General features: G+C 56.9%; 11 protein-coding genes across 11 annotated transcripts; 5 read left to right on the plus strand and 6 right to left on the minus strand.

Moving 5' to 3' along the window:
- Nucleotides 1-246: 246 nt before the first annotated feature.
- BAUCODRAFT_30937 (uncharacterized protein) lies at nucleotides 247-1,526 on the plus strand. Its single transcript, XM_007675292.1, has 4 exons — nucleotides 247-302; nucleotides 356-364; nucleotides 429-864; nucleotides 975-1,526. Exons 1-4 carry the CDS (start codon nucleotides 268-270, stop codon nucleotides 1,092-1,094), a joined length of 600 nt encoding a protein of 199 aa, XP_007673482.1. The 5' UTR covers nucleotides 247-267; the 3' UTR covers nucleotides 1,095-1,526.
- Nucleotides 1,527-3,402: 1,876 nt separating this feature from the next.
- BAUCODRAFT_377410 (uncharacterized protein) lies at nucleotides 3,403-5,399 on the plus strand. The gene has a single exon (XM_007675680.1). The coding sequence runs from the start codon at nucleotides 3,511-3,513 to the stop codon at nucleotides 5,194-5,196; it is 1,686 nt and encodes a 561-aa protein (XP_007673870.1). The 5' UTR covers nucleotides 3,403-3,510; the 3' UTR covers nucleotides 5,197-5,399.
- A 196-nt stretch (nucleotides 5,400-5,595) lies between these two features.
- Nucleotides 5,596-5,814, minus strand: BAUCODRAFT_119977 (uncharacterized protein; the record flags this gene model as incomplete). Its single annotated transcript, XM_007675681.1, has 1 exon — nucleotides 5,596-5,814. The coding sequence occupies one exon, from the start codon at nucleotides 5,812-5,814 to the stop codon at nucleotides 5,596-5,598; it is 219 nt and encodes a 72-aa protein (XP_007673871.1).
- Nucleotides 5,815-6,671: 857 nt separating this feature from the next.
- Nucleotides 6,672-7,906, plus strand: BAUCODRAFT_103051 (uncharacterized protein; the record flags this gene model as incomplete). The annotated part of the gene is made up of 3 exons (XM_007675682.1): nucleotides 6,672-6,916; nucleotides 6,984-7,336; nucleotides 7,553-7,906. The coding sequence occupies exons 1-3, from the start codon at nucleotides 6,766-6,768 to the stop codon at nucleotides 7,904-7,906; spliced, it is 858 nt and encodes a 285-aa protein (XP_007673872.1). The 5' UTR covers nucleotides 6,672-6,765.
- Nucleotides 7,907-8,218: 312 nt separating this feature from the next.
- Nucleotides 8,219-9,184, minus strand: BAUCODRAFT_30940 (uncharacterized protein). The gene is made up of 2 exons (XM_007675293.1): nucleotides 8,647-9,184; nucleotides 8,219-8,592 (listed from the first exon to the last, which is right to left on the minus strand). The coding sequence occupies exons 1-2, from the start codon at nucleotides 8,995-8,997 to the stop codon at nucleotides 8,395-8,397; spliced, it is 549 nt and encodes a 182-aa protein (XP_007673483.1). The 5' UTR covers nucleotides 8,998-9,184; the 3' UTR covers nucleotides 8,219-8,394.
- On the plus strand, nucleotides 9,170-10,693 carry BAUCODRAFT_145716 (uncharacterized protein; the record flags this gene model as incomplete). The annotated part of the gene is made up of 1 exon (XM_007675683.1): nucleotides 9,170-10,693. One exon carries the CDS (start codon nucleotides 9,170-9,172, stop codon nucleotides 10,691-10,693), a length of 1,524 nt encoding a protein of 507 aa, XP_007673873.1.
- A 52-nt stretch (nucleotides 10,694-10,745) lies between these two features.
- On the minus strand, nucleotides 10,746-11,564 carry BAUCODRAFT_65561 (uncharacterized protein; the record flags this gene model as incomplete). Its single annotated transcript, XM_007675561.1, has 1 exon — nucleotides 10,746-11,564. One exon carries the CDS (start codon nucleotides 11,562-11,564, stop codon nucleotides 10,746-10,748), a length of 819 nt encoding a protein of 272 aa, XP_007673751.1.
- A 207-nt stretch (nucleotides 11,565-11,771) lies between these two features.
- BAUCODRAFT_119980 (uncharacterized protein) lies at nucleotides 11,772-13,436 on the minus strand (the record flags this gene model as incomplete). The annotated part of the gene is made up of 1 exon (XM_007675684.1): nucleotides 11,772-13,436. The coding sequence occupies one exon, from the start codon at nucleotides 13,434-13,436 to the stop codon at nucleotides 11,772-11,774; it is 1,665 nt and encodes a 554-aa protein (XP_007673874.1).
- A 237-nt stretch (nucleotides 13,437-13,673) lies between these two features.
- Nucleotides 13,674-16,698, minus strand: BAUCODRAFT_377611 (uncharacterized protein). The gene is made up of 2 exons (XM_007675685.1): nucleotides 16,426-16,698; nucleotides 13,674-16,367 (listed from the first exon to the last, which is right to left on the minus strand). The coding sequence occupies exons 1-2, from the start codon at nucleotides 16,463-16,465 to the stop codon at nucleotides 13,807-13,809; spliced, it is 2,601 nt and encodes an 866-aa protein (XP_007673875.1). The 5' UTR covers nucleotides 16,466-16,698; the 3' UTR covers nucleotides 13,674-13,806.
- Nucleotide 16,699: 1 nt separating this feature from the next.
- On the plus strand, nucleotides 16,700-19,247 carry BAUCODRAFT_377634 (uncharacterized protein). The gene has a single exon (XM_007675686.1). The coding sequence runs from the start codon at nucleotides 16,933-16,935 to the stop codon at nucleotides 18,820-18,822; it is 1,890 nt and encodes a 629-aa protein (XP_007673876.1). The 5' UTR covers nucleotides 16,700-16,932; the 3' UTR covers nucleotides 18,823-19,247.
- A 306-nt stretch (nucleotides 19,248-19,553) lies between these two features.
- BAUCODRAFT_377608 (uncharacterized protein) lies at nucleotides 19,554-23,623 on the minus strand. Its single transcript, XM_007675687.1, has 3 exons — nucleotides 23,438-23,623; nucleotides 23,006-23,374; nucleotides 19,554-22,936 (listed from the first exon to the last, which is right to left on the minus strand). Exons 1-3 carry the CDS (start codon nucleotides 23,563-23,565, stop codon nucleotides 19,672-19,674), a joined length of 3,762 nt encoding a protein of 1,253 aa, XP_007673877.1. The 5' UTR covers nucleotides 23,566-23,623; the 3' UTR covers nucleotides 19,554-19,671.
- Between the last annotated feature and the right edge of the window lie 88 nt (nucleotides 23,624-23,711).

Here is a 23,711-nt window from a genome sequence, read left to right on the forward strand (position 1 = left end):
GCCAGACTTTGTGAACTTTCTCCCGCGAATTGAAGCTTCGGCTCGGCAGAACTTGCAGCCGCCCCGCAGAGCTCTTGGGGTTCGGCGCTACGCTGTACGTACATATATGTTGTCCCTCTCTGATCGCGGACTTCAGCAAGGGATATTCTGACCACTCTGCAACTTTCGACAAAGCCCAGCACTGTCTCTACCGACGAAGAGAAGAGCATGAAGTAAAGTGAAGCAACTGCGCGTCTGATCAAGACGCCAACAGCCGCGTACCACGCAATGGCCGCCTCCAAAGCTGCCCGCCTGGGCGAAGAGTGAGGACCTCAGATCCCAACTTCACTTGCACAATGACTAACATTCCACATAGTGTGTGGAAGTAAGACCCCAAACCCTCCGCAACAACTCACCCACCACAACCACTAATCCCGGTGCAACACAAGATCCCCCCGCACGGAGAAAATCAACCTCGAAGTCCTCACCCTCACCTACGGCACCCTCGTCGCCCAACTCTGCCGTGACCTCACCCTCCCCTCCACCACCTCCAAACCCGACTACGCCGCCGTCAACACCGAACTCGACCGAATGGGCTACGCCATCGGCCTGCGCCTGATCGAGGACTTCCTCGCCCGCACCAACAGCGGGACGTGCAGCAACTTTCGCGAGACGGCGGAGGTGATCGCGCGGGTGGGGTTCAAGGTGTTCATGAACATCACGCCGACGGTGACGGGGTGGAGTCCGGATGGGCGGAGTTGTAGTTTGGTATTTGAGGAGATGCCGTTGGCGGACTTTGTGGAACTGCCGGATGATGGGCGCGCGCAGGAGGAATTGTGGTTTGGGAATTTGATTTGTGGGGTGCTTCGGGGGGCTTTGGAGATGGTATGTACGCCCTCCAGAATTCTTTCGGCGGAAACTCTGAGTAGTTGAGTTGTTGGGTGGTTGGGGTGTTTTGAGGATTGTTTACTGACGGGTTGGGTGTCGTTGTGTAGATTCAGATGCAGGTTGAGGCGCACTTTGTCAAGGATGTGCTGCGTGGGGATGATACGACGGAGATGCGGCTGACGCTTGTGCGGTATCTTGAGGACGAGATGCCGCCGGACGATGAGTAGCGAGTTTTGAACGATTATGATGCGAAGAAGAAGCGACGGCGCGGCGACATTCCTTGCCCGTCGGTAACGACTCGGTTTGACAGCAGGACGTGCACCTCGAGCGCGAGGCTGCATTGACGATGTTAAGAAATGCTCTAAGGTTGATCACTACGCGGGCCAAACGAGAAGAGCAGCGTTGACTGGGTGCACTTGGACGAACTCAAGAAGCATGTCTGAGCGTCAACTCTAAGTGCAAGAACAGAGACCGCAACGCTGCCTATGCGGACAACGACGTCGTTCGCATATATCAGTGACACACCTCAGCTAGTTAAGGCTTGCATGCTGGGTTGCTCCTAACAGCACAGCGATTAAGAGCTATCGCACGCGCAGAGATATGTATGCAGAGATGGATGTTGCAGTTTTTTGGCAACAAGCCAATCGGCAGTCGCGATCGAATCTCTTCATATCGATCGGCGGCGTGTGGAGGAGGAGCCAAGACCGCGACATCTTCTCTCGATCTCCGTTAAAAGAAGGAGTCGCACGTGGCGGGGAAACATGCGAAAGGCGACGGTGCGAGTGAGTGCGGCGAGGGTACTGCCCCTTGGGAGCAATGTACACGGAGAAGGTACATGTAGCGGGCGGGCATAATGGTTGAATGGAATTGTCAGAAAGATGAGGTCCAACAGTGGAGGGGCCCGTGAGCCCCTTGTCACCTCGGCCAATGGGGTCGCGGAACACGTAAATAGCGCTGGGCGTGACCTTGACAAATTGCGACGGTTGCATGCTCTCGTGCGCCCGGGGTGAGCATTCCTCTCATTAGCACACCGTACGATCTTCCTACTCATACCCATCGACAACGCGCAGAAGGTAGATATAGTTCCATTATCTGGAGTATATTGCGGGGTTGCCCTGGAAGAGTCGCGACCCTGAGGGTAACAAAGCAGGTGCAAGTGTGTGTGTGGAAGCGGGAGAAAAGGTGGTGACCAGCGCAGCCCTACGGACGGCCGCCGACTCGCCGCTCCTCTTCCCGAACGAACAAGCGCCATCTACGCTCCCTCCCAGCGCACCGTTTCCCAGCCTCCGCCCTGTCAACCTCACACACCGTCACAGCTCAACGGCATGCGCCGACCCGCAGCAAGATAGACGTAGGAGAAAGGGTAAGAATTGGGTGACGGGCGCAATCTGCAGGAACGGCGCCGGCAAAAAGCGACGCTCACGAGGCGAGATCCAGCGCGGTGGATAGTGGATAGCGGGCTTTGGGGGGGGGAAACGGATCGACAGCGCTGGTCCGAAAGCCAATTACCGCCACTACCTCGACACCCTCTCCATACGCTACCCTCACTGTAAACGGCATTGCGATCGCGCGTGTAGGTATAGAGGAAGCGTGAAGCGAATAAAGATAGACTTGCACGCAATTGGGGGCTGGAAGAAAGTGGCCGCCGCGACGCCGCATTAGAAAGTGCGGAAGCCACGAGGGGCGGGGGAGAGCGACTTCACTGTCGCTACCCGGCCGCAACTGCTGGAAACTGCGCCTCGAAACACCGCACACCACCGTCGCGCCTTCCGCACACGCGGCAAGTCGGTATACGCTCTTTCCGGACCAATCTAGCTGACGCCCTGGGCTGCCTGCACGGCGAATCCCGGCGTCAGCATGAGCCAGCAGCCAATGGGTATGGGCGGGATGGCCGGCGGACCGGTGGGAGGAGGCGGGGGCCAAATGGCGGCGCAACAACAACAACAACAGCAGCAGCAGCAGCAGATGAACGCGGGGACACCGTCGAGTGGAGCGGGGATTAGCAGTATCGACCCGCTCAAGCGACTCAACACCGCCATCTACGACTACCTCCTCCGCAACTCGCTGTACGAAGTCGCGCGAGGCTTCAAGAACGCGATGGAGATTGACACGACGGATATCAAGCGCTCGCCCAACCAGAAAGGGCAGCAGCAGCAGCAAGCGAACGGGGTCAGCGACGACGCCATGGACATCGACTGCGCGGAGATACGGAACCGACCGGACGACCTCCCTGCACCGTCACATCTCGGCGAGGGTCCCTTCCTGCAGGACTGGTGGTGCCAGTTCTGGGAGATCTGGCATACGGCCCGAGGGAAAGTCCCGGGGAAGAACCAGGCCATGGCGTATATTGGCGCGCAGAGACAGGCGCAAAAGGCGCGGGCGAACATGATGGCGGGCAATGGTGCGGGGATGGATGCGCAGGGTATGCAGAATATGCGCTTCGCTGGGAATAACATGATGGGCATGAATGGTGGGATGGCGATGCAGGGGGATTTGAAGCGGGCGGCGATGCAGAATAGCCAGCGGAATATGTAAGTCTTGATGTGCGCTTGATAAGCGCGTTGAGGCTGCACTCACGGCGAGCAAGCTGTATGTCCGTACTAACGCCGTGTGATTAGGACCCCTCAACAACAGCAGCAGCAGATGAAGATGATGCAGCAAATGCAAGGCCAGCAGATGGAACGACAAGGCTCGCAAATGGACATGGGCGGTCCTCGCGCAGGCTCACCCGGCTCCGGCGACGCCCCATCCCCCAAACGCCAACGCCTCGACGGCCAAATGCAGCAGATGAACGCCATGCGGCCAGGCCCGCCCGGTACCCAAAACCAGGTGGGTCTCCCTCAAACCCCCCATCTCCCCACAGCCCAGCCCGACCCCAGCATGTTTGCCCACACGCAGGAACTGCTGCGCTCGCGCGGCATCGATCCGGACTCGCTCGGGCCCGAGCAACTCCACCGTCTGGCGCTGCAGCCTACTAATCACCAAGAGAAGGCCGTGGAAACGTACTCCTCCTCCCTCGCGCAGCAGATGAAAACCGCTATGCATAATTCTAACGTCACCGCGAAGGGTATGAGCGCCATGCCGCCCGGCCAGGGCCCGAATCCGGCCACGCTCGCCGCCAATATGGTCGGGCAGGGCAGTCCGATGAGTCAGCCGGGGGGCCTGGATGGGGGCACGGGCGAGTTTTACGCCGCCGTGGCGAATGGGAGGGGGATGCCGGGGATGCCGAATAACGTTGTCGCGGCTGCTGCGGCGGCCGGGCAGGCGGGGGGCAATCCGGGCAATCATGCGCTGCAGGATTATCAGATGCAGCTGATGTTGCTCGAGCAGCAGAATAAGAAGCGGTTGCTCATGGCGCGACAGGAGCAAGACAGCATGACGCATCCGGGTCCCATGGGTCCGAACGGCCAATTCCCGCAGGGACCGCCCGGAGGCATGTCACCCGGTCGGCAAGGCGCCTCGTCACCCAGCGCAGGCGATATGGCACGCGGCACGCCGAAGATGGGCGGTGGTAGGCCCGGAGACGAAGACTCGCCACAGCCGATGATGGATCCCTCTCAAATGACGGCGGCGATGCGACAACAGTTGATGCAAAATGGTGGTTTGAACATGATGAGACCACCTCCTTCGTCCCACCCACAAACCGGACCGCCCGGCGCCGGCCTTTCCCAAGAGCAACTCGCGATGATGCAGCAGATGCAGGCGCAGCAGCAGAGGGCTAATGGGATGAATCAGTGGCAGCAGCAGCAGCAGCAACAACAGCAACCCGGGCAGCAGCAGATGATACCAGGACAACAGCAACCTCCTGGCGTTGGTCCACCGCAGCAGCAAGGTGGCGTGCCACCGAATATGACGCCGAGACCGAATAATATGCCACCGCCTCCTGCTCCGCCGGCCGCGGGGACGCAGCCGAGTAGTCCCGCCGCACCGCAGCAACCTGCTGCGCCGCCGACGCCGAGTCAGGGGGTTAAGGCTAAGGTGGGGGGAAAGAAGGAGGCGGGGAAGAAGGTGCGCTCGATGTATTGCCCTAATGGGTGCCAGTTTACTGACATGAGATCGCATTGTAGGGCGCAGCGAAGAAGAACAACGCCGCGAACGCGGGCAACACGGCGACTCCGGCGACGACGTCGGAGTCGGAGTCACAACAACCGCCCACCCCCGTCCCCGCCACGCCCATCACGCCACACGCGCCCAATAACAACGCCCTGGCGTACAATCAAAACAAAACCCTACCAAACGGTCAACCGACCTCCGCCCCCGCCCCTCCACCCGGCCAACCTCAACCCCCCAGCCAGCAACCCGGCCCGCAAGGTGGCGCGGGTGAAATGAACCCCGCCCACCCCTTCGGCAGCCTCGTCGACCCCACCGCCGACTTCGGCAGCATGAACATGGATTTCGGCGACTTGGGCGGGCCGGACGTGCTGGATAATTTTGATTTCGACTCGTTTTTGAATAATGACCAGGCGGATGGGGGGTTGGGGTTTGATGCGAATTTCGCTTTTGGCGGGGCAGGGGGGGATGGGGGGGTGGGGTTGGGGATGGAGGGGGGGGAGATGGGGAATTGAGATTTAGTCTCTTGTGTTGTGTGTTCGTGTCTTGAGGTTTGTGCGGGTGGTTGAGGGGTTGAGGGGTTGAAGGGTTGAGTGGGATAAGGGGTGGAACGGAGGAGGGGAGGGGAGGGAGGTGTTGGCCCGAGTGGAATTGGTCCTCTGACTGGCCGACTCTGTGCTAGCTGGACGCTGGTGCTTGAGTGGTCGACGCCGGCTGGAAAGCAGGCCTGCTGGGATTCATACTGGCTTGACTGCCTTTGCTTGATCGCTTGAGTGAGGCGGAAGGGCCGCAGGGGGATCTCTGCATCTCAGCGCGCGCGCCCCCGGCCTTTGTCGAAGCGGCAGTGGACGGGATGAGTCGCCCTCGCAACATGCTGGTACACCTCGCAAGCGACATGCTGGTACACCTCGCAAGCGACATGCTGGTACACCTCGCAAGCAACATGCGGGTACACCTCGCAAGCGACATGCTGAAACAACTCGCAACATGCGGGTACACCTCGCAAGCAACATGCTGGTACACCTCGCGCCATGCGGGTACACCTCGCAACATGCGGGTACAACCTCCTTCGCTCTGACGCCCAGCAGCGGATCAAGAGGGAGAAAAAGAAGAAGAAGAAGAATGGGAAGAAGAAGAATTGTGGAGCCATACTTACCATCTGCAAAAGATACCCTCGTCATCTACAGCGCGCGATCTCGTATCAACAGCATCTTTTGCGGGAAATCCACCATTATACCTGGATTATTGGCGTTTCTTACGGCGGTTTGTTTTGGGCTCTCGGAACGCGAAGGCCAGGGCAGCGGCTATTGGCACTGCTCTGCTCGTTCGACACGCGATCGAGAACTCACTGGAGGCATTTTGTCGCTCGTTTTGTGCTTGGGGGTTTTTGAAGGCGGATGTTCCATTCGCTTGCTTGCCTCCCTCTGCAATCCTGAGGGGCTATGGGCTGGAGGGAGGGAGGGATGGAGGGGGGAGGGTCATGTAACTATCGTGGGTAGGAAGAGAAGACAGCGGAGGTTTTTCCATGTCACCCCGGTAACGACCTTCTTGTGTCTCACTTTGATATACAGATGCAGACACGTTCATGTTGTACTGTAGGCCCTACCATGTATCTTGCTCCACGTGATATGCTGCGATGCAAACGTGATGTCACATGCCAAATCCGCAAAAGTCCCGAATCCGAACTCTCGGCAGGAACCGAGAACTTTCCAGACTCGACCTTCGAGCTTTCCATCTTTGGAACTTGGAGAAGGCACACAACTTCCAGCACATATTGATGGTTACAACCCAATCTTACCCAACAGTTTAGTCAATGCAACAGTAGATTCGATACCACAACGGACGACAATGGACGACTCCCTCCACCACCTCTTCGGCACCTGCGCGTGCGAGCGGAACCAATACACCGTCATCATCCCCTCGACCACCCCGTCACAAGCACAAGCACAAGAACAAGCACCACCCGTCCACGTCTTCTTCGACAACAGTCTCGCCAACCGTACGTCCCCCCTCTCCCTCCACATCTGCCCCTCCACATGTCATACTGACAATACGGTTTGTTGCAGGACGAACGCAAGCCTCCCCCCTAACAGCCTGGCTCCGCGTGCCGCTAGAATGGTACCACAGCGCCACCTACGCCCATTTCCCCGACGAGACTCCTGCGTCGATTAAACGGATTTATTACTCGCCTGCGGTGAGGAGGGGGGAGGGGGAGACGAGGAGGCAGTTCTGTGGGTATTGTGGGACGCATTTGACTGCTTGGAGGGAGGGAAGGAGTCGAGGGTTAAGTGGCGGTGGGGATGGTGGGGAGGGTGGGAGTGAGTTTGTGGATGTCACGTTGGGGAGTTTGTTGGGGGAGTCGTTGGAGCGGTTGCAGGCGTTGAGGCTTTTCGATGAGGATTTGGAGAGTGAGGGTGAGGTCAGTGCGGGTGGAGGACAGGGTGATGCGGGGTTGGGTGTGGAATCGTCGACTGCGGATAAGCTGAGAGCGGTTGGGGGTGGAGGGGCGCAGATTGATGATGATAGTCATATCTCGGGTACTGGTGCGACGACGGCTCAGCAACGGGGGATGAGTGGAGGGGCACAAATCGACGACAACACGCATATCCCCCTGGATCCAACCACAAATCAACAGAAACCAGTGGCTGGAGGTCAGATAGACCACGACACGCACATCGCCACGAACGAGCGGCGACCCGGCGGCGCGGACGGACCTGCAGCAATCAGACAATCAGCACTACCCGGTTCGTTGCATCGCATGCAAGGCCGCGGGATGCCGTACTTCGAAGAAATGGTCGAGAATAGCCGGCTGGGCCGCATCAAGCGGCAAAAGGGCGGGCATGTGAGCGAGGATGGGCGGAGTAGGGTGGAGTGGGAGGTTGTGGAGATTGGCGGGGAGGATGATGACGACGTGTCGGGGCGTGGTGCGTCGAGTGCGGTGGATGTGGGTGGGAGTGGGAGTAAGAGGATGAGGATGGACATTTCTTGACCCCCTACGATCGAGCTTTTGACGTGGTGGGGACGGGTGTAGTGGGATTAGCGATGGCGTTGTCTGTGGCAAGGTTTCCTGCTTGCGAATCTGTGGAAAAGTGGATGGAATGGCAGGTCTCAGAACGGCATAGCGCCGAGATTGCTACTGCTCTGTATGAACAGAATATACACGTTCAGTGAATCACTACAATTCAATTCAATCAAGCAAATCCTGAAAGGCCAGGTCGCAGTACTGTCATGCAAAGTCCTGCGCAGCTTCGATATTGAAGAGGAACGAAATACCAAGAGCAAGACGATGCGGCACCCAGCGCTACGTAACGACTAGCATGTTGGAGGCACGCATACGTGTATATATACATAAACCGACGGCGTATAGAAGGACACGATAGAGCCTCATGTGTGGTGGCCATAGGCGCGCTCTCTTTCTCCCACACACCTCGGATCCTTGTCTGGCCATACACTACATCTGTCAATACGGCACAGTGCTCAGGTAGGTCGATTTGGATGATAGGGTATAGCAAGCACACAAAGCTTCGATCCTGCGTTACAGCTTCTTTCCTCGTTGCATATGCGCAGCTCAGTCTCTCGATGGCTTGACGAACATGTCGTGCCCGTGGCCGCCAAGGTTGGGTCGAATCGGAGTGTATTCACTGCGATACAGATGCATATCGAATCGATCCTAAGCTGCGGCTGGATATTGGTTGCAGTCACAACGGTCATACTGTTTGTTTCACTTACGTTCTCAGGAGGTTCATTTTGCGTAGCACGCCTTGCCTTCAACAGCCACATGCAGCCCACAGCACCACCCGCATTGCGATCAGCAGAGCCAATCGCACTTGCATCGGAGTCTGGAGCAGGACGTCGGGAGCAGGATTTAATGCAGCATGTAGCATGTTGGATAGATCTGTCTCCAGAGAGGCACAGCACGGTGGAGGCAGAAGTCCCACTCTCTTCCGGGAAGGCAGGAGCAAGTGGGTGTCGATCTCCAAATAGACTGCGCAAAACTAGGACAACCAAAAGCGTGCGGCTAAAGCGGCGATCCACAAGTCCAAAGCCAGCATATACTCTGACGCAGTTCTTCGTCGACATTTTTGCCGCTGGGGACTCCAGCACAACTAGGCGATCATGGGCATCGTTTCGATTCCAGGAGTGGAAAGCCACAGAACCACAACAGGAGGACCGCTCGGTAGTGCGCGGACCCGACGGTGGCGACAGAACGTCCGTAAAGGCGCGGCATGATGCAGCTGTGCACCTCTTGCTGATGAACGAGAGTGCGGCCAGTAATTTGGACTACGCGCCGGTCTTGGAGCAAGGCGCCAGGGCTCGATTGGAGCCTATGCCGGTATGCATTCGCAACCCACATATGCGGAATAGGGAGACTTGTGCGGCCGCACCGGGTGTCGTACCAGTAACATCGCGCCATAAGTTGACTACCAGCGATGCTAGTAGAGGGCTGCCAAGCCAGCAACCGGACAGGCAGCGGCGCGAGCACTTCGAAGACGCTCAAGGGCAGTCAAAGACGGGTAAGGCGGCGACTTGTGAGAGCGACACACCAGAGATACCAGTATGCCAGCTATCGGGTTCTGACCCCTCGAGCGAGCCTTCAGTCGCTGTGCACTCTCCGATCAGCTCAGTGATAGGTGCATATGAGACCGAGGGCTGGCCCAAACTGAGCACGGAAAACGACGCCCGTCCGGAAGAGGCCATGAAAACTGAGCTTAGCGGAGCGACAAAGGCCGATACGCTTGTGCTGTTCAGAAGGAGTGGGTCAAGCTTCGAGAGAGGCGAAGCTGGTCCGCAAGAGAGCCGGAAGCGCCCCCAGTATTACGCTCACTACCGACCAGCAGTCAACAACCCGCAGCCAGCGCAAGTAGAAGAGGACTTTATCGATACAGCCCGAGGCGAACGATGCGACACTGCTACCAGTCTCGATCTGATCAATGTAGATTTTGAAGAGAGCGTCAGAGCCGAGCCCAGCAATGCAGTATGCTCTGACTCACACGCGTCCAGATCCGCCGAGAAAGCCGTAAACGAAGATCCGTCAGACTTGACAAGTCTCGATTCGTCCAGCATAGCGCCACATGCTTGGCCAGATCATTGTTCGAACGCCCAGTGCACCGTCCTTGTGTCCTACGTCGAGGAACAGGCGTTCGTCGAACCTGGCGAATCACAGCAGGAAGTAGGCCCCGCTCGACCACGTCGCCGAGCGTACAGCAAGATTTGGAGGCTGGGCCGCGAAGGGCTACTGCCAGTCATTCCGGAAGCAGAGGAGGCGTCTGCTAGCGAAGCCTGTAGCTCGCCTGAGCTTGCAATGACCGCCACCAACGATGCTGATGCGCGCAACACAAGCGTGGACGAGTCTGAATTACACATGTCCTACGAGCCGGTCAACCGTATGGCAAGCGTGTACCGGGGTGTAATGACCGAGTACAGAGGTCCTGCCGTCGCCCACCTCACTGCGCAAGCCATTAGAAGGCTATCTTCGCCATACCGACAGAGGCGTATCAGTAGCCTCATGCGAGAGCTCGGACAGACAAAGGCGGCGTATGAAGACCTTGCGGAGACCGTGGAGCAGCTCAAGGCCGATCACGGCATTGAAAGCTCGACGGGAGGGTCAGGTTTCGACGGCAAGAGTGGGCCTGTTGAGACTGACTCTTGGAGAACCCGAACGCTTGAAGAGGGTCGGGAGGATGCAGCCGCCGCAGAAGCGGTTCTGGTGGAGTTGGATCCAAGCCTGCCGGAGGCACTTAGACGCACGTGGATCGACAAGGAGTGCATACTGTGATCGGTTGTGCAAGAAGGTGACCATACCCTTGGCCGTTTTCGCAAGTGTTCCATCAAGCGAACTTGTCATGCTTCCCCTTCACTTTCACATCAAGCATTGCCTCGTGATAGCTCCCATCTCTTCTCGCCTTCTTCAGCTTCTTAACTTCATCGTCTTCAAGCCTCCGGCCAACCTCCTCCTCAAGCTCCTTTCGACTGATTTTCGCCCGCACCTTCTCCGCCTTCTCGACCTTGTGCTTCGGCTTGAAGCGCGCCTGCATGCGGAGCCTCACTTCCGCGTTCTCTGCAGCGTCTTCCGCATCCCCTCGCACTTCGAACGCCGAGCCTTCCTTCGTAGAGTCGTCGACGGTGATGTAGGTCTCACGGCCAGTCTTCACGTTAAACAGGCCCACCTTGCCTTCTACCGGGTGCAGCTTGAACGTCTCTTCGGACGAGATAGCCTCCCTCGTTGCGAAGCATAAGCCATACTTGTCGCTGCCGAGGTAACGTCCATGATGTCCTTTGAAGATGAACTTGTCCTCGCTCCCCACCACCCGCGTAGCGACCCACACTTGCCTCACATCGTGTGGTTCAGCGCTGTCCGGAAGCCCCTCGACCAGATTCTCAACCTTCTGCGCGAACACCTTGCCCAGCTGGTCGCAGCTAAGCGACGTAGGCGGCGAGGTAGGCAAGACTAACAGGACAGGTCCACTGATGTCCGAGAGTGCTTCGGCGGAGACCCAAGCATCATCGTCCGCTTCCTCCTTGTTCGTGTTTACAGTGATCAGCTGCTTCGACTCGACTGCGCCGTCTCCATCTTCCTCCGTTGGTTCTACCCGTTTGCGCTTCTTCGGTGGCTTTTTGTCCCCCTTGAACGTAAGCGCTTTGACCATGATAAGTGCCACTAATGGCAGTGGGAGGCTAGAAGCGCAAGTCCAGGATCGCATAGATATTTTAGACCTACGCTAGTCTCATTGAGGAAAGCACGACTGTATGGGGATGTTCGCTTCTATGGCCGAGAAGTATACATGTCTAGCAGTGTATAGTACAGTAATTCGTCATGTTCATGTGCTACAAACGTATCTACGGAGTTGCCTCGCTTATATCTTCATTTCAGCCGGCACACTTATCTCAAGCACGTCGACACCCTTCTCAATCTCGCTCCTCTTCGGCATCCGCCCTCTCCTCATCAACTCCGCGCACTGCGTCATATACGGATCCTTCATCATGCTCGCCACAGCCACGACCTCATCGCCTTTCGTATAGTAAGCGACGAAGCTCTGCTTCCCTTCACTCACGTCCGTGTTGCCATTCAAGATCACGTCGTCATACCCACCAACGGTGTTACCGCAGTATCGAAGTTGAGCGCCAAGTGCCGACCAGAAGACGGGAATGAATGGCTTGGGTTTCGCAGCTGAGGGGTTGTTGATGGCATTCGCCACTGATCGACCCATATTCTGCGCAACGTTCCAATGCTCGATGCGGATGGGAGAACCGTTGCCGCCAGGGCCGTGGTAAGGGTAGGTTGCAATATCACCGATAGCCCAGACATCTTTAAGGCCTTGGACTGCGAAGCCATCGTCGACAAGTATCGAGCCGTCCTTGTCGTTCAGCTTGACGGACTTGTTGTCCTTCACGTAGTCGGTTGACGGCTTGATGCCGACACCCTCAATTACCAAATCTGCTTCTAGCTCTGTACCATCCTTCAGCTGCACCTTGCCAATCTCGCCACTGCTGTCTCGCTCGACACCCTTCTCTACGCTAGCACCGAGGTAAAACTTCACGCCGTTCTTCTCCAGTAGCGCACGGAAGATTTTGCCAACCTTGGTGCCCATCACGTGTTCCAGGGGCTCGCTCTCCATGCCGATAATGGAGACCTGGTGCTTCTGACTCGCGAGACAGTTGCCCACTTCCATGCCGATGAACGAGCTGCCAATCACGACCACCTTCTTGCCACCTTCCGAACCGGCGGCGGACATGATAGCTTGGGCGTCTGGTAGTTGGCGGATGAGGAAGACGTTCTTCAAATCACCTTTGAGGCCTGGCATGGGGAGGAACTTCGGGGTGCCGCCTGAAGCGAGGATGAGCTTGGTGTACGGATACTCCTTGCCACCCTGCGTCTTGACCTTCTTCCCCTCGAAATCGACTGAAGAAACCGTGTCCGTGACCATCTCAATGTCACTTTCGCTGTAGAAGTCCTTTGACCGCCAAGCCAGTTTTGAAACGTCCGTCAGCAAAGCCTTTGACAACTTCGTTCGGTCGATAGGCTGATAGTCCTCGGTAGCAATGGTCGTAATCTGGCCCTTGAAACCGCCTCCTCGCAACGCCTCCATAGCTCCTAACGCACCGCTTCCTCTGCCGACAATGACTACTTTCTCCGAGCCCGATGCCTTGCACTTGATGTTGAGGAACCGTCTGCCATTCTTGAGATCCTCCTCTTTACCCTTGATCCACACCCCGCCGTCCTTCTCCAGCACCTCGAAGCTGCCTAAGGGATCCAACGCCGGTGCATCTTCGACATCACCGGTTGAGACCTTGAAACAAGCACCGTGCCAAGGGCAAGTCAATCGCCCATCTCCGGTAACGACACCCTTAATTAGAGGAGCTCCGTAGTGCGTGCACTTTGGGGTTACGGCATGGACTTGGTTGTCGACCTTAACGAGAAGAACCTTGCCCTCCTCGATGCCCTCGACTTCGGCTTCTTGCTTCTGTCCGTTCTTGAGGTCAACGCTCGTCAAGCCCTTGAGCTTGAATTCCTGTGCCATCGCTGCAATGGTCGTGGAAAAGGCCCGTTTGGTTGATGCAACGGTCGTGCGTCCAACTGATGATTGACGCAGAAGCGAGGAGGACAGCCTTGGCAGTGACCACATTAACTGATGATGGGCGAGCTTGTCGGTTGAAGCGAAGCTGCTGTAGCTGGTATAGTCGTTCCGCTATGGAGGTGTAATCGATCAGTGCTCTAACCCTCGAGCTTCCGAACTCTAGCCAAACAATGGCGTCACGATACACGCCATTGGCTGACCGGGCCGTCTCAAATGCGGAGGTGGACATGGCTCCTGTAAAGGTTATAATGAGCGACTAGAGCAATCCGTCTAGAAGGGCTTGTGTATACAAAAGCATAGTACATTCGAAAGGCTAGTGCCCAACACCTCCAGCTATCCAAGCATTCCAATTAGGATCTCCAGGCTGCGGAAAGAAACCTCCGTCGGGTTGCTGACCTGGCGCAGGCGGCGCGGGGGCCGGTTGCTGCGCTTCTGCGAGAACCGCACCTCCTGCAGCATGACCTTGCTCCACCCCCTCACGTCTTCGCTGTTCTGCAGCCCGCTGCTGCTGCTGGCGGTAATAGATCAGCCATCCCAGCGCAGCGACCAGCCCGCAGATCAATAGCGTCTCCATCACGCCGTCGTCGATCTGGCCTTCGGCGCCCCAGAACTCGTCGCCCGGCATGCCGCTCTCGGCTCCATGTCCATCACCCCAGTCATCCGCTTCCTCCATCTCTTGCGCATACATCTGCGCGTCTGCTTCGAGGAAGTCATTTAGCCACTCGGTAAAGGTTCTCCGCTTTCGCTGTGCTTCGTCTTCGCCAGAACTCATTGATTTAATGCCACCGTGCGTTATGTCGTTCCACCAGCTGCGCCATCGGAGCTTGAACAAGCTCAGCTTGACGGGCAGATACGCTTCTTTGTTCGTCTCGAGGGCTTGGTCATAGTATCGCTTTGCCAAGTGAAAGTCTTGCTCAATGCCGATACCATTCTCGTGCATCCAGCCTAGGTTCCACATTGCTTGCGCAGATTGCATGCTTTCAGCCGCCGCCTGGTAGCAAGCTGCGGCGTTCTCGGCGGAGATAACTGTGCCAAGACCTGCTAAGTAATAGTCGCCCATTTTCACTAGGCTATCAATGTTCTGCTGTTTTGCAGAACGTGTCCAGTATGTCAGCGCCAACAAAGCGTCAGCTACAGCTGCCTTGGCTGTCTGCGAGAGTGACAGGATCCAAGTAATAGGGCTCCACTTGGGCTTGGTCTGATCTAGGATCCACGCCACGTTCGCTTGAGCGCTTTCGCTGCCTTGCTCCGCGGCCATGAGGTAATATACCAATGCCTTCTGCGTGTTGCCCTCTTCGTGCGCCTCGTTGGCTTCACCGAGAGAACTCCAGATGGGTTCAGCTTTCTCCGCGACGATTTTGTAGAAATTGCCCGCCATACCGCAGGATCTGTCTCGACCAACGGCCTGGTTACTGATCTCCGCAAGGTAGTAAAACGCCTCGATGTGACTGTTCCGCGCCGCCAGTTCGAAGTACTTGGTTGCGGTTTGCGGATCGCCTTGATCCAGAAACAGCATGCCTAAGTTGGTCTGCGCGACTGCCAAGTCCTGATCGGCAGCTGCGGCGAAGAACTCTGCTGCTTTGGCCGTATCTTGCGGCACCTCAAACCCGTGCAGATACATAAGCCCGAGGCTATACTGGCACAAGGCATCACCATTCGAGAGACCCCGCGTGAACCAGATGCGAGCTTTGGCGGCACTCTGCTCCATGCCTTCGCCGCGCAAGAACATACGTCCAAGGTAGCCAGCAGCCTTGGACGCCAGTTTCTCGGTGCCCGGCGGTACATCTTTCCGGACTTTGCCGCTCTCGAGCCAGTGTTCGCGAGCCACTTGCAGAAAGTACTGCTTGGCCAGACGGAGATTGCGCTTCAAGCCGCGAGCGCCATCATAATGAAGACGAGCAAGACCCAGCGTCGCCTTTAGGTCGCCTTTCGACGACTGCAAGTGCAGGTATTCGAGCACATCTTCGATATTGGCATAGGCATCGCTTGTTGGGCCGCCCTGTTTGGCATGGATACCGGCAGAAGTCACGCTTGCGCCTTCGCCGTACACGCCACCTGCCTCGTCTGCCAGCCTGTAGGCGTCACGCGACAGAACATGACCGCCTGGTGGACCACTCCTGTAGTAGGAGATCGCTTTATCAGCCACTTTCTTGTACCAATGGACTGCCTCGTCGCAGTTGCGCGGTGTTGCTATGCCAGCGTGATGTCGGTACGCCAATGTCATTTGACTTCTGGTATCGTCCTGCTCGGCAGCGAAGGTATGATAGAGCATACTTCTTGCCTGATCCGCGGGTACTTCCGGGTTGAGTCCGGTGGCGTACATGAATCCTAGCATGTATTGAGCAGTACTATTGCCGGTAAGGTCTGCAAGCTGCTTGTAATATCTGAAAGCTTTTGGGTAGGACGTTGGATGCGTAAAATTGCCGTAGAAGTGCATCTCCGCCAGCAGGAAGACGGCGTCGGGGTCACCGTCCTTCGCGGCATCTTGGAGTAGTTTGACCGCTCGCGACAGCGGCTGGATCAGCTTTGGCGTTTGGGAAGTGGATGTCGTCAGGAGTTTATCCTGTCTTGGCGCATTCATGAAGAGTAGGAAAAACGCTTCCTTAGCATAGTAGGCACTACTGCCCCAGAAGCCTTTCGGTTTTCGTGTATAGCGAGCCAGCTTTGATGATATCGGTGGCTTGACTTTGCGCAGCATACCTATCGCTTCTTCCACCTTTTCCGCCATGACACGCTGGGGTTGCTCCTCTCCATAGCTTGCCGCCTCCCACTTGGCAGACTCCGACGTCGACGGTCGCTCTGTAAGTGATGATGACCCATCTTGCGGCGCCTCCTCCCGTGCCGTACAAAGGGCGAGGAAGACGAAGAAAGCGACTACAGAGTACCGTTAGCCTCAGGGTTTGCCGCGTATAAGCCGGTGGGTGAAGCTTACAGAGTAGGAGAGGCGCTATGCGCCAGACGCTTCGTTTCATTGTTCTTGTTGGCTGAGTCGCAGTGCTTGCCCTGGGATTGAAGAGAGCATCTCCCTCTCCCACTCAGAGGTAGCCGTCATGCATGGAACGATACGATGGCGACGTTTCAGCCAGGTGTTCACAGGCTTTGTCCGTGAACAGCTTCCCAAAACGCTCGCGTGTCTCCGCGAGCTTGAGCCGAACCGATGCTTCCTCCTTCGACTTGGCCGCGGGGATGGCTCCATTACACCTGGCTTTCTAATTCTGCTACCCTAATATGTTCACTATATCACTCGCACTGGACTGCCCTTCGAACGAAATCCATTGTTCGAAGCCTCTATAGAGACTGCACTTGGCACAGCGTTCCGTTGCAACGACATAGTATCCACAACCGTAGGAGTCGTCTCGGTTGGTCTAGCCACCAACCTACTTACTCGTTATCACAAGTTCGGTAGCATCTACCAGAGTGCAACAGATCGATCTCAAAGATGGACCGCTTACCGGAGGAAGTTGTATTGCACATCTTTTCCTACTGTGAGGTGCAAGACATTGTCCGCCTTCAGACCGTTTCATGTCGCTATCTGAAGCTTGGCCGCGATAATGCCCTTTGGAAGATTGACTGCTTTAGTTCATCACGCGCCGAGGCTCTCAGACGGCGACAGCAGCTCCTAACTGTCCAATCCCCTCAGCTAGCGGAGCTGCGGAATGCTGTAACTGCCTTGCCTGGAGCGGATTTGACCGCTTGGGATGTGGCTCAGCTACGAGGCAGTACACAACCTCGCTCTTCTGCTGACCCGGAAGCTGAGGCTCGAGTACAGCGTACACGTGCGCTCGTGAACTGGGAGCCTGGTTATCCGGACGAGCGGCTGAACTATTACGAGGAGTACATTCACCGGCATGCCAGCATCAACGTGCATTGGGTAGGTGTACCGCAATTACGGGCTTCTGACAAGGATGGTGTTGTCTGTGAAGCTACCGGCACTGGTACGTTGGACAATGCAGATGGCAGCGTCCAAACCCTAGTATCACCTCTGGACGACGGCAGCATCTGCGTTTGGGATATCTCTGAGCGATCGAGTAGTCACCAAGGCGGTCGGGGGCGACTGATTCATCAGACACGCCCGGGTCTGCTCACTGGCAGGGAGGCCGATGCAACAAGCGAGAGCCGTGCGATTATGACAGAGGTAGGTGCTGTAGAGTGCGTTTCCATTGACAGTACGTCGAGCAAAGGCTACTTCGCGGTTCAGAACTCGCTTCACGAGATCGACTTGAATACCATGCAGGCCGCCTCAACGAAGCAATATCCCTTCCCAATTACAGTGCTGTCGGACGCTAAAGACAGAGTGCCGGTAACAGTGGGAACGAACTGGACGGTGCACTTACACGATCCCCGAGACCGAGCCTTCATGCTCTCCGGACCCAATCCCGCTGGTGAGCTCATTGGCGGCTCCCAGTACTCGCATGCAACCCTCGCCCAACCGGGGCCTCTTTCCATCCTACACGACTCCGGACTCGGCGCCGATGACAGCTCGATCTGGGTCGCTGGACGGTTCACTTCACTTCTAAACTATGATCGCCGCTTCTTCCCCCGATTGCGCGGTACTATACATTCAGGCGCTCGCATAGCTTCTCTCAGCTCCCTACCCTACCCGCTTGTGCCGCAAAATCTGGACCTCATCCGCAACCCAGAAGCCACCATTTCAGCCTTGGTTGAAGCGCGCAATAGACGCGGCACAACGATCTTAGCTGCGGCCGAGTACAAGGGCAAAGGCTCGCTCGAGCTGTATGGCTTACCTCGAGTCCAACCGTACCAGAACCGCCAAACAGCTTCCGCAAGTAAGCTGCTGTCTGTGGCACCGCATGGCGGCCGCATCGTCTTCTCAGACGGAGACGGTAATCTGAAGTGGGTTGAGCGAGACGGCTTCTCGCACGTGCGTACCCTCAACATCAATGATACAGCGCCTATTGGCGATGGTGGCAGCGGACAGCCAGGTGACGCAAGCGCTTACGGCATTTGGTCGTCTACTGCTTCGGAGATGCCTGGGCAAGGCGATATCGTGCAAAAGATTATATCAACGCACCCCATCACTAACTCCACTCTGTCGTATGATCATAGAAGCAGTAGGGCGGACATCAACCAGTCCAATCTGATTCTTTGGACCGGAGATGGTCGGCTCGGCATGCTTGGCTTCGGACACAGAAACGCGCTTGACCATGACGAGAATGAAGTTGTAGAAGTGCAAGCCGAGAGTGCTGAACAACGCGCCAAGCAAGACGCGGAGAGGCAGTATGGCATGGCTATGCGAAGAGCGTTGGAGAGGAACGCAGACGAGGTGCGGTTCGTGAGAGGCCTGGGTATGGGGTTTGCAAGGCACTAAGCGGAATGATACAAGCATTTGTTTTTCTAATAGCCATCACCGCCATATCTGGCTCTCGACATGCTCCTCATCGTCGCTCACACTCTCGAAGAGCAGGAACTCTTATGCCGGTCGCACGTTCCACGCCCGCTCGCTGTCGGCTTCGGATAAGACAGGAAATGCAGTGACAGGCCCTTAGCGAAGATATGGCACGTCTCCCTTAGCTAGGTAGGTTGAAATCCTCTAGCTCCACCACGCACCATCAACTCTTCGCTTCCTGTATGTGGTACTTCATGGCTGGGACTTCAGATACCGTCCGCGATTGAGCGACAGTCATGGTGAAATTATTGGCTTAATGCAGAAGCCTCTGATAGCAGCTACGTACGGCGTCACTAAGGAGCCAAGATCTCGCACGTTGCCAACTTGCACTTAGCCACGGAAGCCGAAAGCAAAGAGGCGCTATAGCAGAACATCAAGGTCTCTCATCAGGCCCTCCGGGAGCTAGAAAGTCGCACATTGCCGTGTTGCACATAGCCACGAAGGCCGAAAGCAAAACGGTAGAAAGCGAACAATCCGAGTCTCTCACCTGCCCATTTCCATAGCTGTCGACCTGACTCTCCACTTCCGGGTCCATCTAAAGCAAACAAGCGTCTCGTATATCCATCTCAATCGCACGCGCCTGGCTGTGCGCGGCGCTGCCTTCCCAAAGCACCCACGCTATGCCATGCCGAAATCTCCAGAAATCCATCGCTAGTCGCCAGGCTTGTTGTAAGCGCGCCTTTTGCTGTACACAATTCATACAGTGTCCAGCCAGTATCCCGAAACGCACGATAACGCCAGTGCAATGCATATCATTAATACACGTGAGTTTCAGTGACTCGCCTCATCTAGGATCCGCGCAATCTCCTGCGCATCCTGTATTTCCTTTACGGTAATCAGCCATGAGCTGGGCCTGCTCGGCGCCTGGGTGTCTGGCTGGATGTGATCAACGAAACTCGCCATCGTGGTTTTCTTGCCAGCGTTCTGAGTGTACTTGCCTCCCTTAAGGACGTCGAAGTTCATCGCCGGCTTGCCGTACGGGGCAATCTTTTGCAGCACTCTTGTCTTGCCCGAGGTCTTGTTTCGGAGGATGTAGAGCGGACCTTTGCCTCGCTCAACCCAAGCTCTGGCCATGCCGTTCTCGGTCGGCTTGTTGTCCAGCTTCGAGGACTTGGCGATTTGGGTCTCGAACAGGACGTCGTGCTCCTCGCGCTCCTTTGAAGTCAGGATCGTCATGTCGTCAACCTGCTTGTCGGTCTGCTCATCGCTTGGCCCGCCGTCGCCGTTGAGGTCGGGTTTCTCTCCGTCAGCGCCAGTAGCAGGCGCCTCGCCGTCAGTCGTACCGCCAGGCGTAGTCGCGCGAGAAGCATCCGTAGACGTGCCCGCGCTGGTACCAAAAAGGAAGCCAGCAGCTGGCGGTGGTGGTGCGAGCTTCTTCTCGCCTGCGTTGTTGCCGAACAAACCGCTGTTGCCAGTCGAGACGGTCGGCGTGCCAAATGAGAAAGAGACGGCCGGCTGAGATGCTGGCTTGTCGGCAGGCGTGGGTGTGAAGCCTGTCACAAACTTCGCACTGTCAGAGGCAGGCTTCATCGCAGTCGTATCCTCGTTAGCATTATCGCCCGAAGTGCCGTTGGTAGTCGAAGCCTTCGGAGCGCCAAACGAGAACGAGATGGCTGGCTGAGATGCCGGCTTGCTCGCAGGCATAAACTTGAAGCCTGTCCCAGCCTTCGCGCTTTCTGCGATGCTTTGCATCTTCTGTTGCTGAATCGCCCGATCGCGCTCCTCCCATGCTGCTCTATCTTCTTCTTCGCTGTCGTAGTCTTCATCCATGCGCTTGCGCTTCGACTTCTCAAGCTGCTTGTTCGCTTCGCTGCCAAAGCTCGACAGGAAGCTGGTGGCTCCATCCGCTGCGCTTGCGCCAGTAGCTGGCTTGAAGCCAACAGCGGCAGTCGCTGGCGTAGCAGGAGCCGCAGGCTTGAAGCCGAAAGAAGGTGCACTGAGTGTCTCTGCAGGTTTCGCTGTCGCAGCCGTCGATGGCATGAAGCCGTTGACAGAGTTGCTTGAAGTCTCCGCTGCTTCAGAGCTGGATGATGCGGCAGCGGATGGTTCAGTAGGCTTGAAACCGAAGACAGGCGGATTTGAGGTTCCCGCAGGCTTGAATCCGAACGAAGGCGTACTGGAGGTCTCCGCAGGCTTGACGCCAAACACAGGCGCACTGGAGGTCTCCGCAGGCTTAAAGCCAAACCCAGGCACACTGAAGGTTTCCGCCGGCTTGGATCCAAACGTAGGCGAGGCAGTGGTCTCCGACGCCTTCGCAGTCGCAGGCTTCTGTGGGAACATGAAGCTGCTAGACGGCTGCCATCCGTTCGTTGCCCCGGGGGCAGCCTTGGGCTTCTCTGCGTCAGCCTTCTGCGCTGCCTCTTTGGCCGCCCGCTGCTCCCTCACTTTCATCATCAGGTCCTCCGAGGGACCGAACGAGGGCGTGTCTGACACTGTTGACGAGCTGGGAGCCTTTAGCTGCCCTGATGGCAGAGCCAGCTCTCCGGCTGGCTTGTCGAGCGTCGATGCGAAAAGCTTCGCTGTGTTGCTCGCACTGTCGGACAACTTAGGATACTGTACCGGTTCAGCGAAGCGCGTACGCTTCTCTGTGGCAGGGACTTCGGGGGCCGTAGTATCTTTGGTAAGCTCGTCATCGGCAGAGCGCTTTCGGCTTGCTGGCGCAGTGGCGGGTGGCTGCGCCGCTGATGTGAAGAACTTTGGCCTATCTAACGTCTTTGGAGTCTGCGCAGCTGGACTGAAGAGACTTGCTCCATTGATTGGCTTAGGCGTCATTGCCTGGGCAAAGATGTTTATTGTACTAGCTTTGGGCGTTGATTCCGATTCCGACTCCGACACGTAAGTGGACCGTCCAGAAGGTGCAGGAGTCTGGGCTTGTGATGTGTCGCCTCGTAGATTTGACGGCGCTGCTACTGCCGGCGTAGGGGTAGGTCCCGGGGGTGAGGTGCCGAACAGGCTGTACATGGATGGTGTGTTTGCTGGGAGCGGCGACGGCGCCATCGCATTCTGCGCAGATGGAGTTGTCACTGGCAGTGCAGCAGAAGTCGCGGCCGGTGCCTTGGTAAGTTGCTTGCCGATTAACTTGGCTGCTTCGTAGAGGTAGTATTCACAAATGATGCTCCAGTCCTTGTCGGTATCCTCAGTCTTGAGGTGTGCCAAAAGACCTTCATTGAGACTCTTCAGCTTCGAAAGATCGGAAAGTGTCGTATTGGAAGAAGTTGCAGAAGTCGACGTTTCCTCGGGAGCTGAGAGTGTTACTTGTGGCACTGGTTGCGGAGCCGGCTGCGTTGGCGCTGGCGCTTGAGGTTGGAAGAGGGAAGCACTCGGCGCACTTGGTGCTGCTGAAGCTTGTGATTGGAAAATAGAAGCACCTGGCGTACTCGGTGGCGCCGGAGCTTGTGATGTGAAAAGGGAGGTGCCGGACGGATTTGACGGCGCAGGCAACTTGAACAGTGACGTGGAGGGCCTCGGAGCTGTTGCTGGTGGCTCTGGGTCTCTTGGCGTCATGCGCTCGAACAAACTCATTCCTGCGTTCGGGTTCTGTGGCTCCGCCTCCGAAGGCGGCGCTGCGCCGAACTTGAAGGTGGGTTTGGGCTCTGTGGCTGGTGGGTCGCGTGACAACCGGTCAAAGATGCTCTTGCCTGAATCGGCATTGACGGGCGTCTCCGCCTCGGTCGCAGGCTGTTGTGCTTGCACAGATGACTGTGCCTGTGGTTTCTGCGGAGTGCTGTCTGGACTCAGCATACTCGTGTCCTCCTTTCCGAACTCAAAATTGGACGTCGTGGTGTCGTTAGCCTGCTGGCCAAACAATAGCCCTCCAAGTGGTTTCGGGGTTGACCCGGACAGGCCACTGAAGACACTCTGTCCTGGCTTGTTGGTACTCGGAGGTGCCGGGCTCGCTCCGAACAGACCCGTGAAGCCGTTCGTCTTCGGCCGCTCTTGGCTCTGACTTGGTGTCTGACCGAACGTGAATGATGAAGGCTGCGTACTGTTCGACTTCGGCTGCTCCTGCTGTCCAAACGAGAATGCCGAAGGCTGCCTAAACAGTGATGAGTAAAAAGTTAGCTATGCACCAAACGATCTCGTGGGAAAGGGTCGCGCTGCTTACGTGCTGTTCGTGTTTGGCTGTGACTGTCCGAATGAGAACGTGTTGGATGTGCCGAAGCCGTTCGTTTGCGGCTGAGAACCGTTTGCACCGAAGCTGAAGCTTTGGCTATTGTTGTTCTGGTTGTCGCCGAACCTTCCGAAGATTGGCGTAGCGCCATTTGACTGGCCGCCGAGGGAGATGGCGCCGTTCGTCTGCGCCGGCTGTTGGCCGAATGCTGGGGTCGGCGTTGAGGCTTGCATGTTGAAGGTGAAGGAGTCGGCAGCGGGTGGTGCTTGGAAGGTTTGGAATGGGTTTGACTGCTGCGGACCAGTCGCTGGTGAAGGCGCGCGGCTGCCACGTGCCGAGACTCTACCTCTGGCCTGTATAATTCTAGTAGTGCATATCGTTAGTAGGGTTGACGTGAGAGGCGAGGTATGTCAAGTGAATACTCACTTGCGCCGTGCCAACTGCGCCGCCGTGGCGGCCTGTGGTGCGCGGTCTTGAGAACCCGTCATGCCGCCTTCATTGCTCTTCCCATATCTCTCTTCGCCTCCTTGCGACTCCGCCAGACGCTTGCTCATCTTGCTGCTGTCTACTTTCGAGTACGCGCAGCGTGCTGATGTCGTCTGCGTAGCGTTGATGGACTCCTTAAGTCCGAGATGGTGGCTTTGTTTTTGACTGAGTCAGCCCGCATCAATGGCAGCCTTAGGCAGGAAACTCACTCTCG

The sequence above is a fragment of the Baudoinia panamericana genome, assembly GCF_000338955.1.
Source record: "Baudoinia panamericana UAMH 10762 unplaced genomic scaffold BAUCOscaffold_3, whole genome shotgun sequence".
In the NCBI taxonomy this organism is placed as follows: domain Eukaryota; kingdom Fungi; phylum Ascomycota; class Dothideomycetes; order Mycosphaerellales; family Teratosphaeriaceae; genus Baudoinia; species Baudoinia panamericana.

Excerpts from the sequence above, each read along its gene's own strand:
- BAUCODRAFT_377634 (XM_007675686.1), top strand. The coding sequence starts at position 16,933 with ATGGACCGCTTACCGGAGGAAGTTGTATTGCACATCTTTTCCTACTGT.
- BAUCODRAFT_30940 (XM_007675293.1), bottom strand. The coding sequence starts at position 8,997 with ATGTCGACGAAGAACTGCGTCAGAGTATATGCTGGCTTTGGACTTGTG. Across the intron at positions 8,593-8,646 it reads AAAATGAACCTCCTGAGAAC|CTTAGGATCGATTCGATATG; the intron begins GTAAGTGAAACA and ends ATCCAGCCGCAG.
- BAUCODRAFT_377410 (XM_007675680.1), top strand. The coding sequence starts at position 3,511 with ATGAAGATGATGCAGCAAATGCAAGGCCAGCAGATGGAACGACAAGGC.
- BAUCODRAFT_377611 (XM_007675685.1), bottom strand. The coding sequence starts at position 16,465 with ATGAAACGAAGCGTCTGGCGCATAGCGCCTCTCCTACTCT. Across the intron at positions 16,368-16,425 it reads CATAGCGCCTCTCCTACTCT|TCGCTTTCTTCGTCTTCCTC; the intron begins GTAAGCTTCACC and ends GGTACTCTGTAG.
- BAUCODRAFT_30937 (XM_007675292.1), top strand. The coding sequence starts at position 268 with ATGGCCGCCTCCAAAGCTGCCCGCCTGGGCGAAGA. Across the intron at positions 865-974 it reads TTCGGGGGGCTTTGGAGATG|ATTCAGATGCAGGTTGAGGC; the intron begins GTATGTACGCCC and ends GTCGTTGTGTAG.
- BAUCODRAFT_377608 (XM_007675687.1), bottom strand. The coding sequence starts at position 23,565 with ATGAGCAAGCGTCTGGCGGAGTCGCAAGGAGGCGAAGAGAGATATGGG. Across the intron at positions 23,375-23,437 it reads GCGCAGTTGGCACGGCGCAA|AATTATACAGGCCAGAGGTA; the intron begins GTGAGTATTCAC and ends ATGCACTACTAG. Across the intron at positions 22,937-23,005 it reads CAGCCAAACACGAACAGCAC|GCAGCCTTCGGCATTCTCGT; the intron begins GTAAGCAGCGCG and ends ATCACTGTTTAG.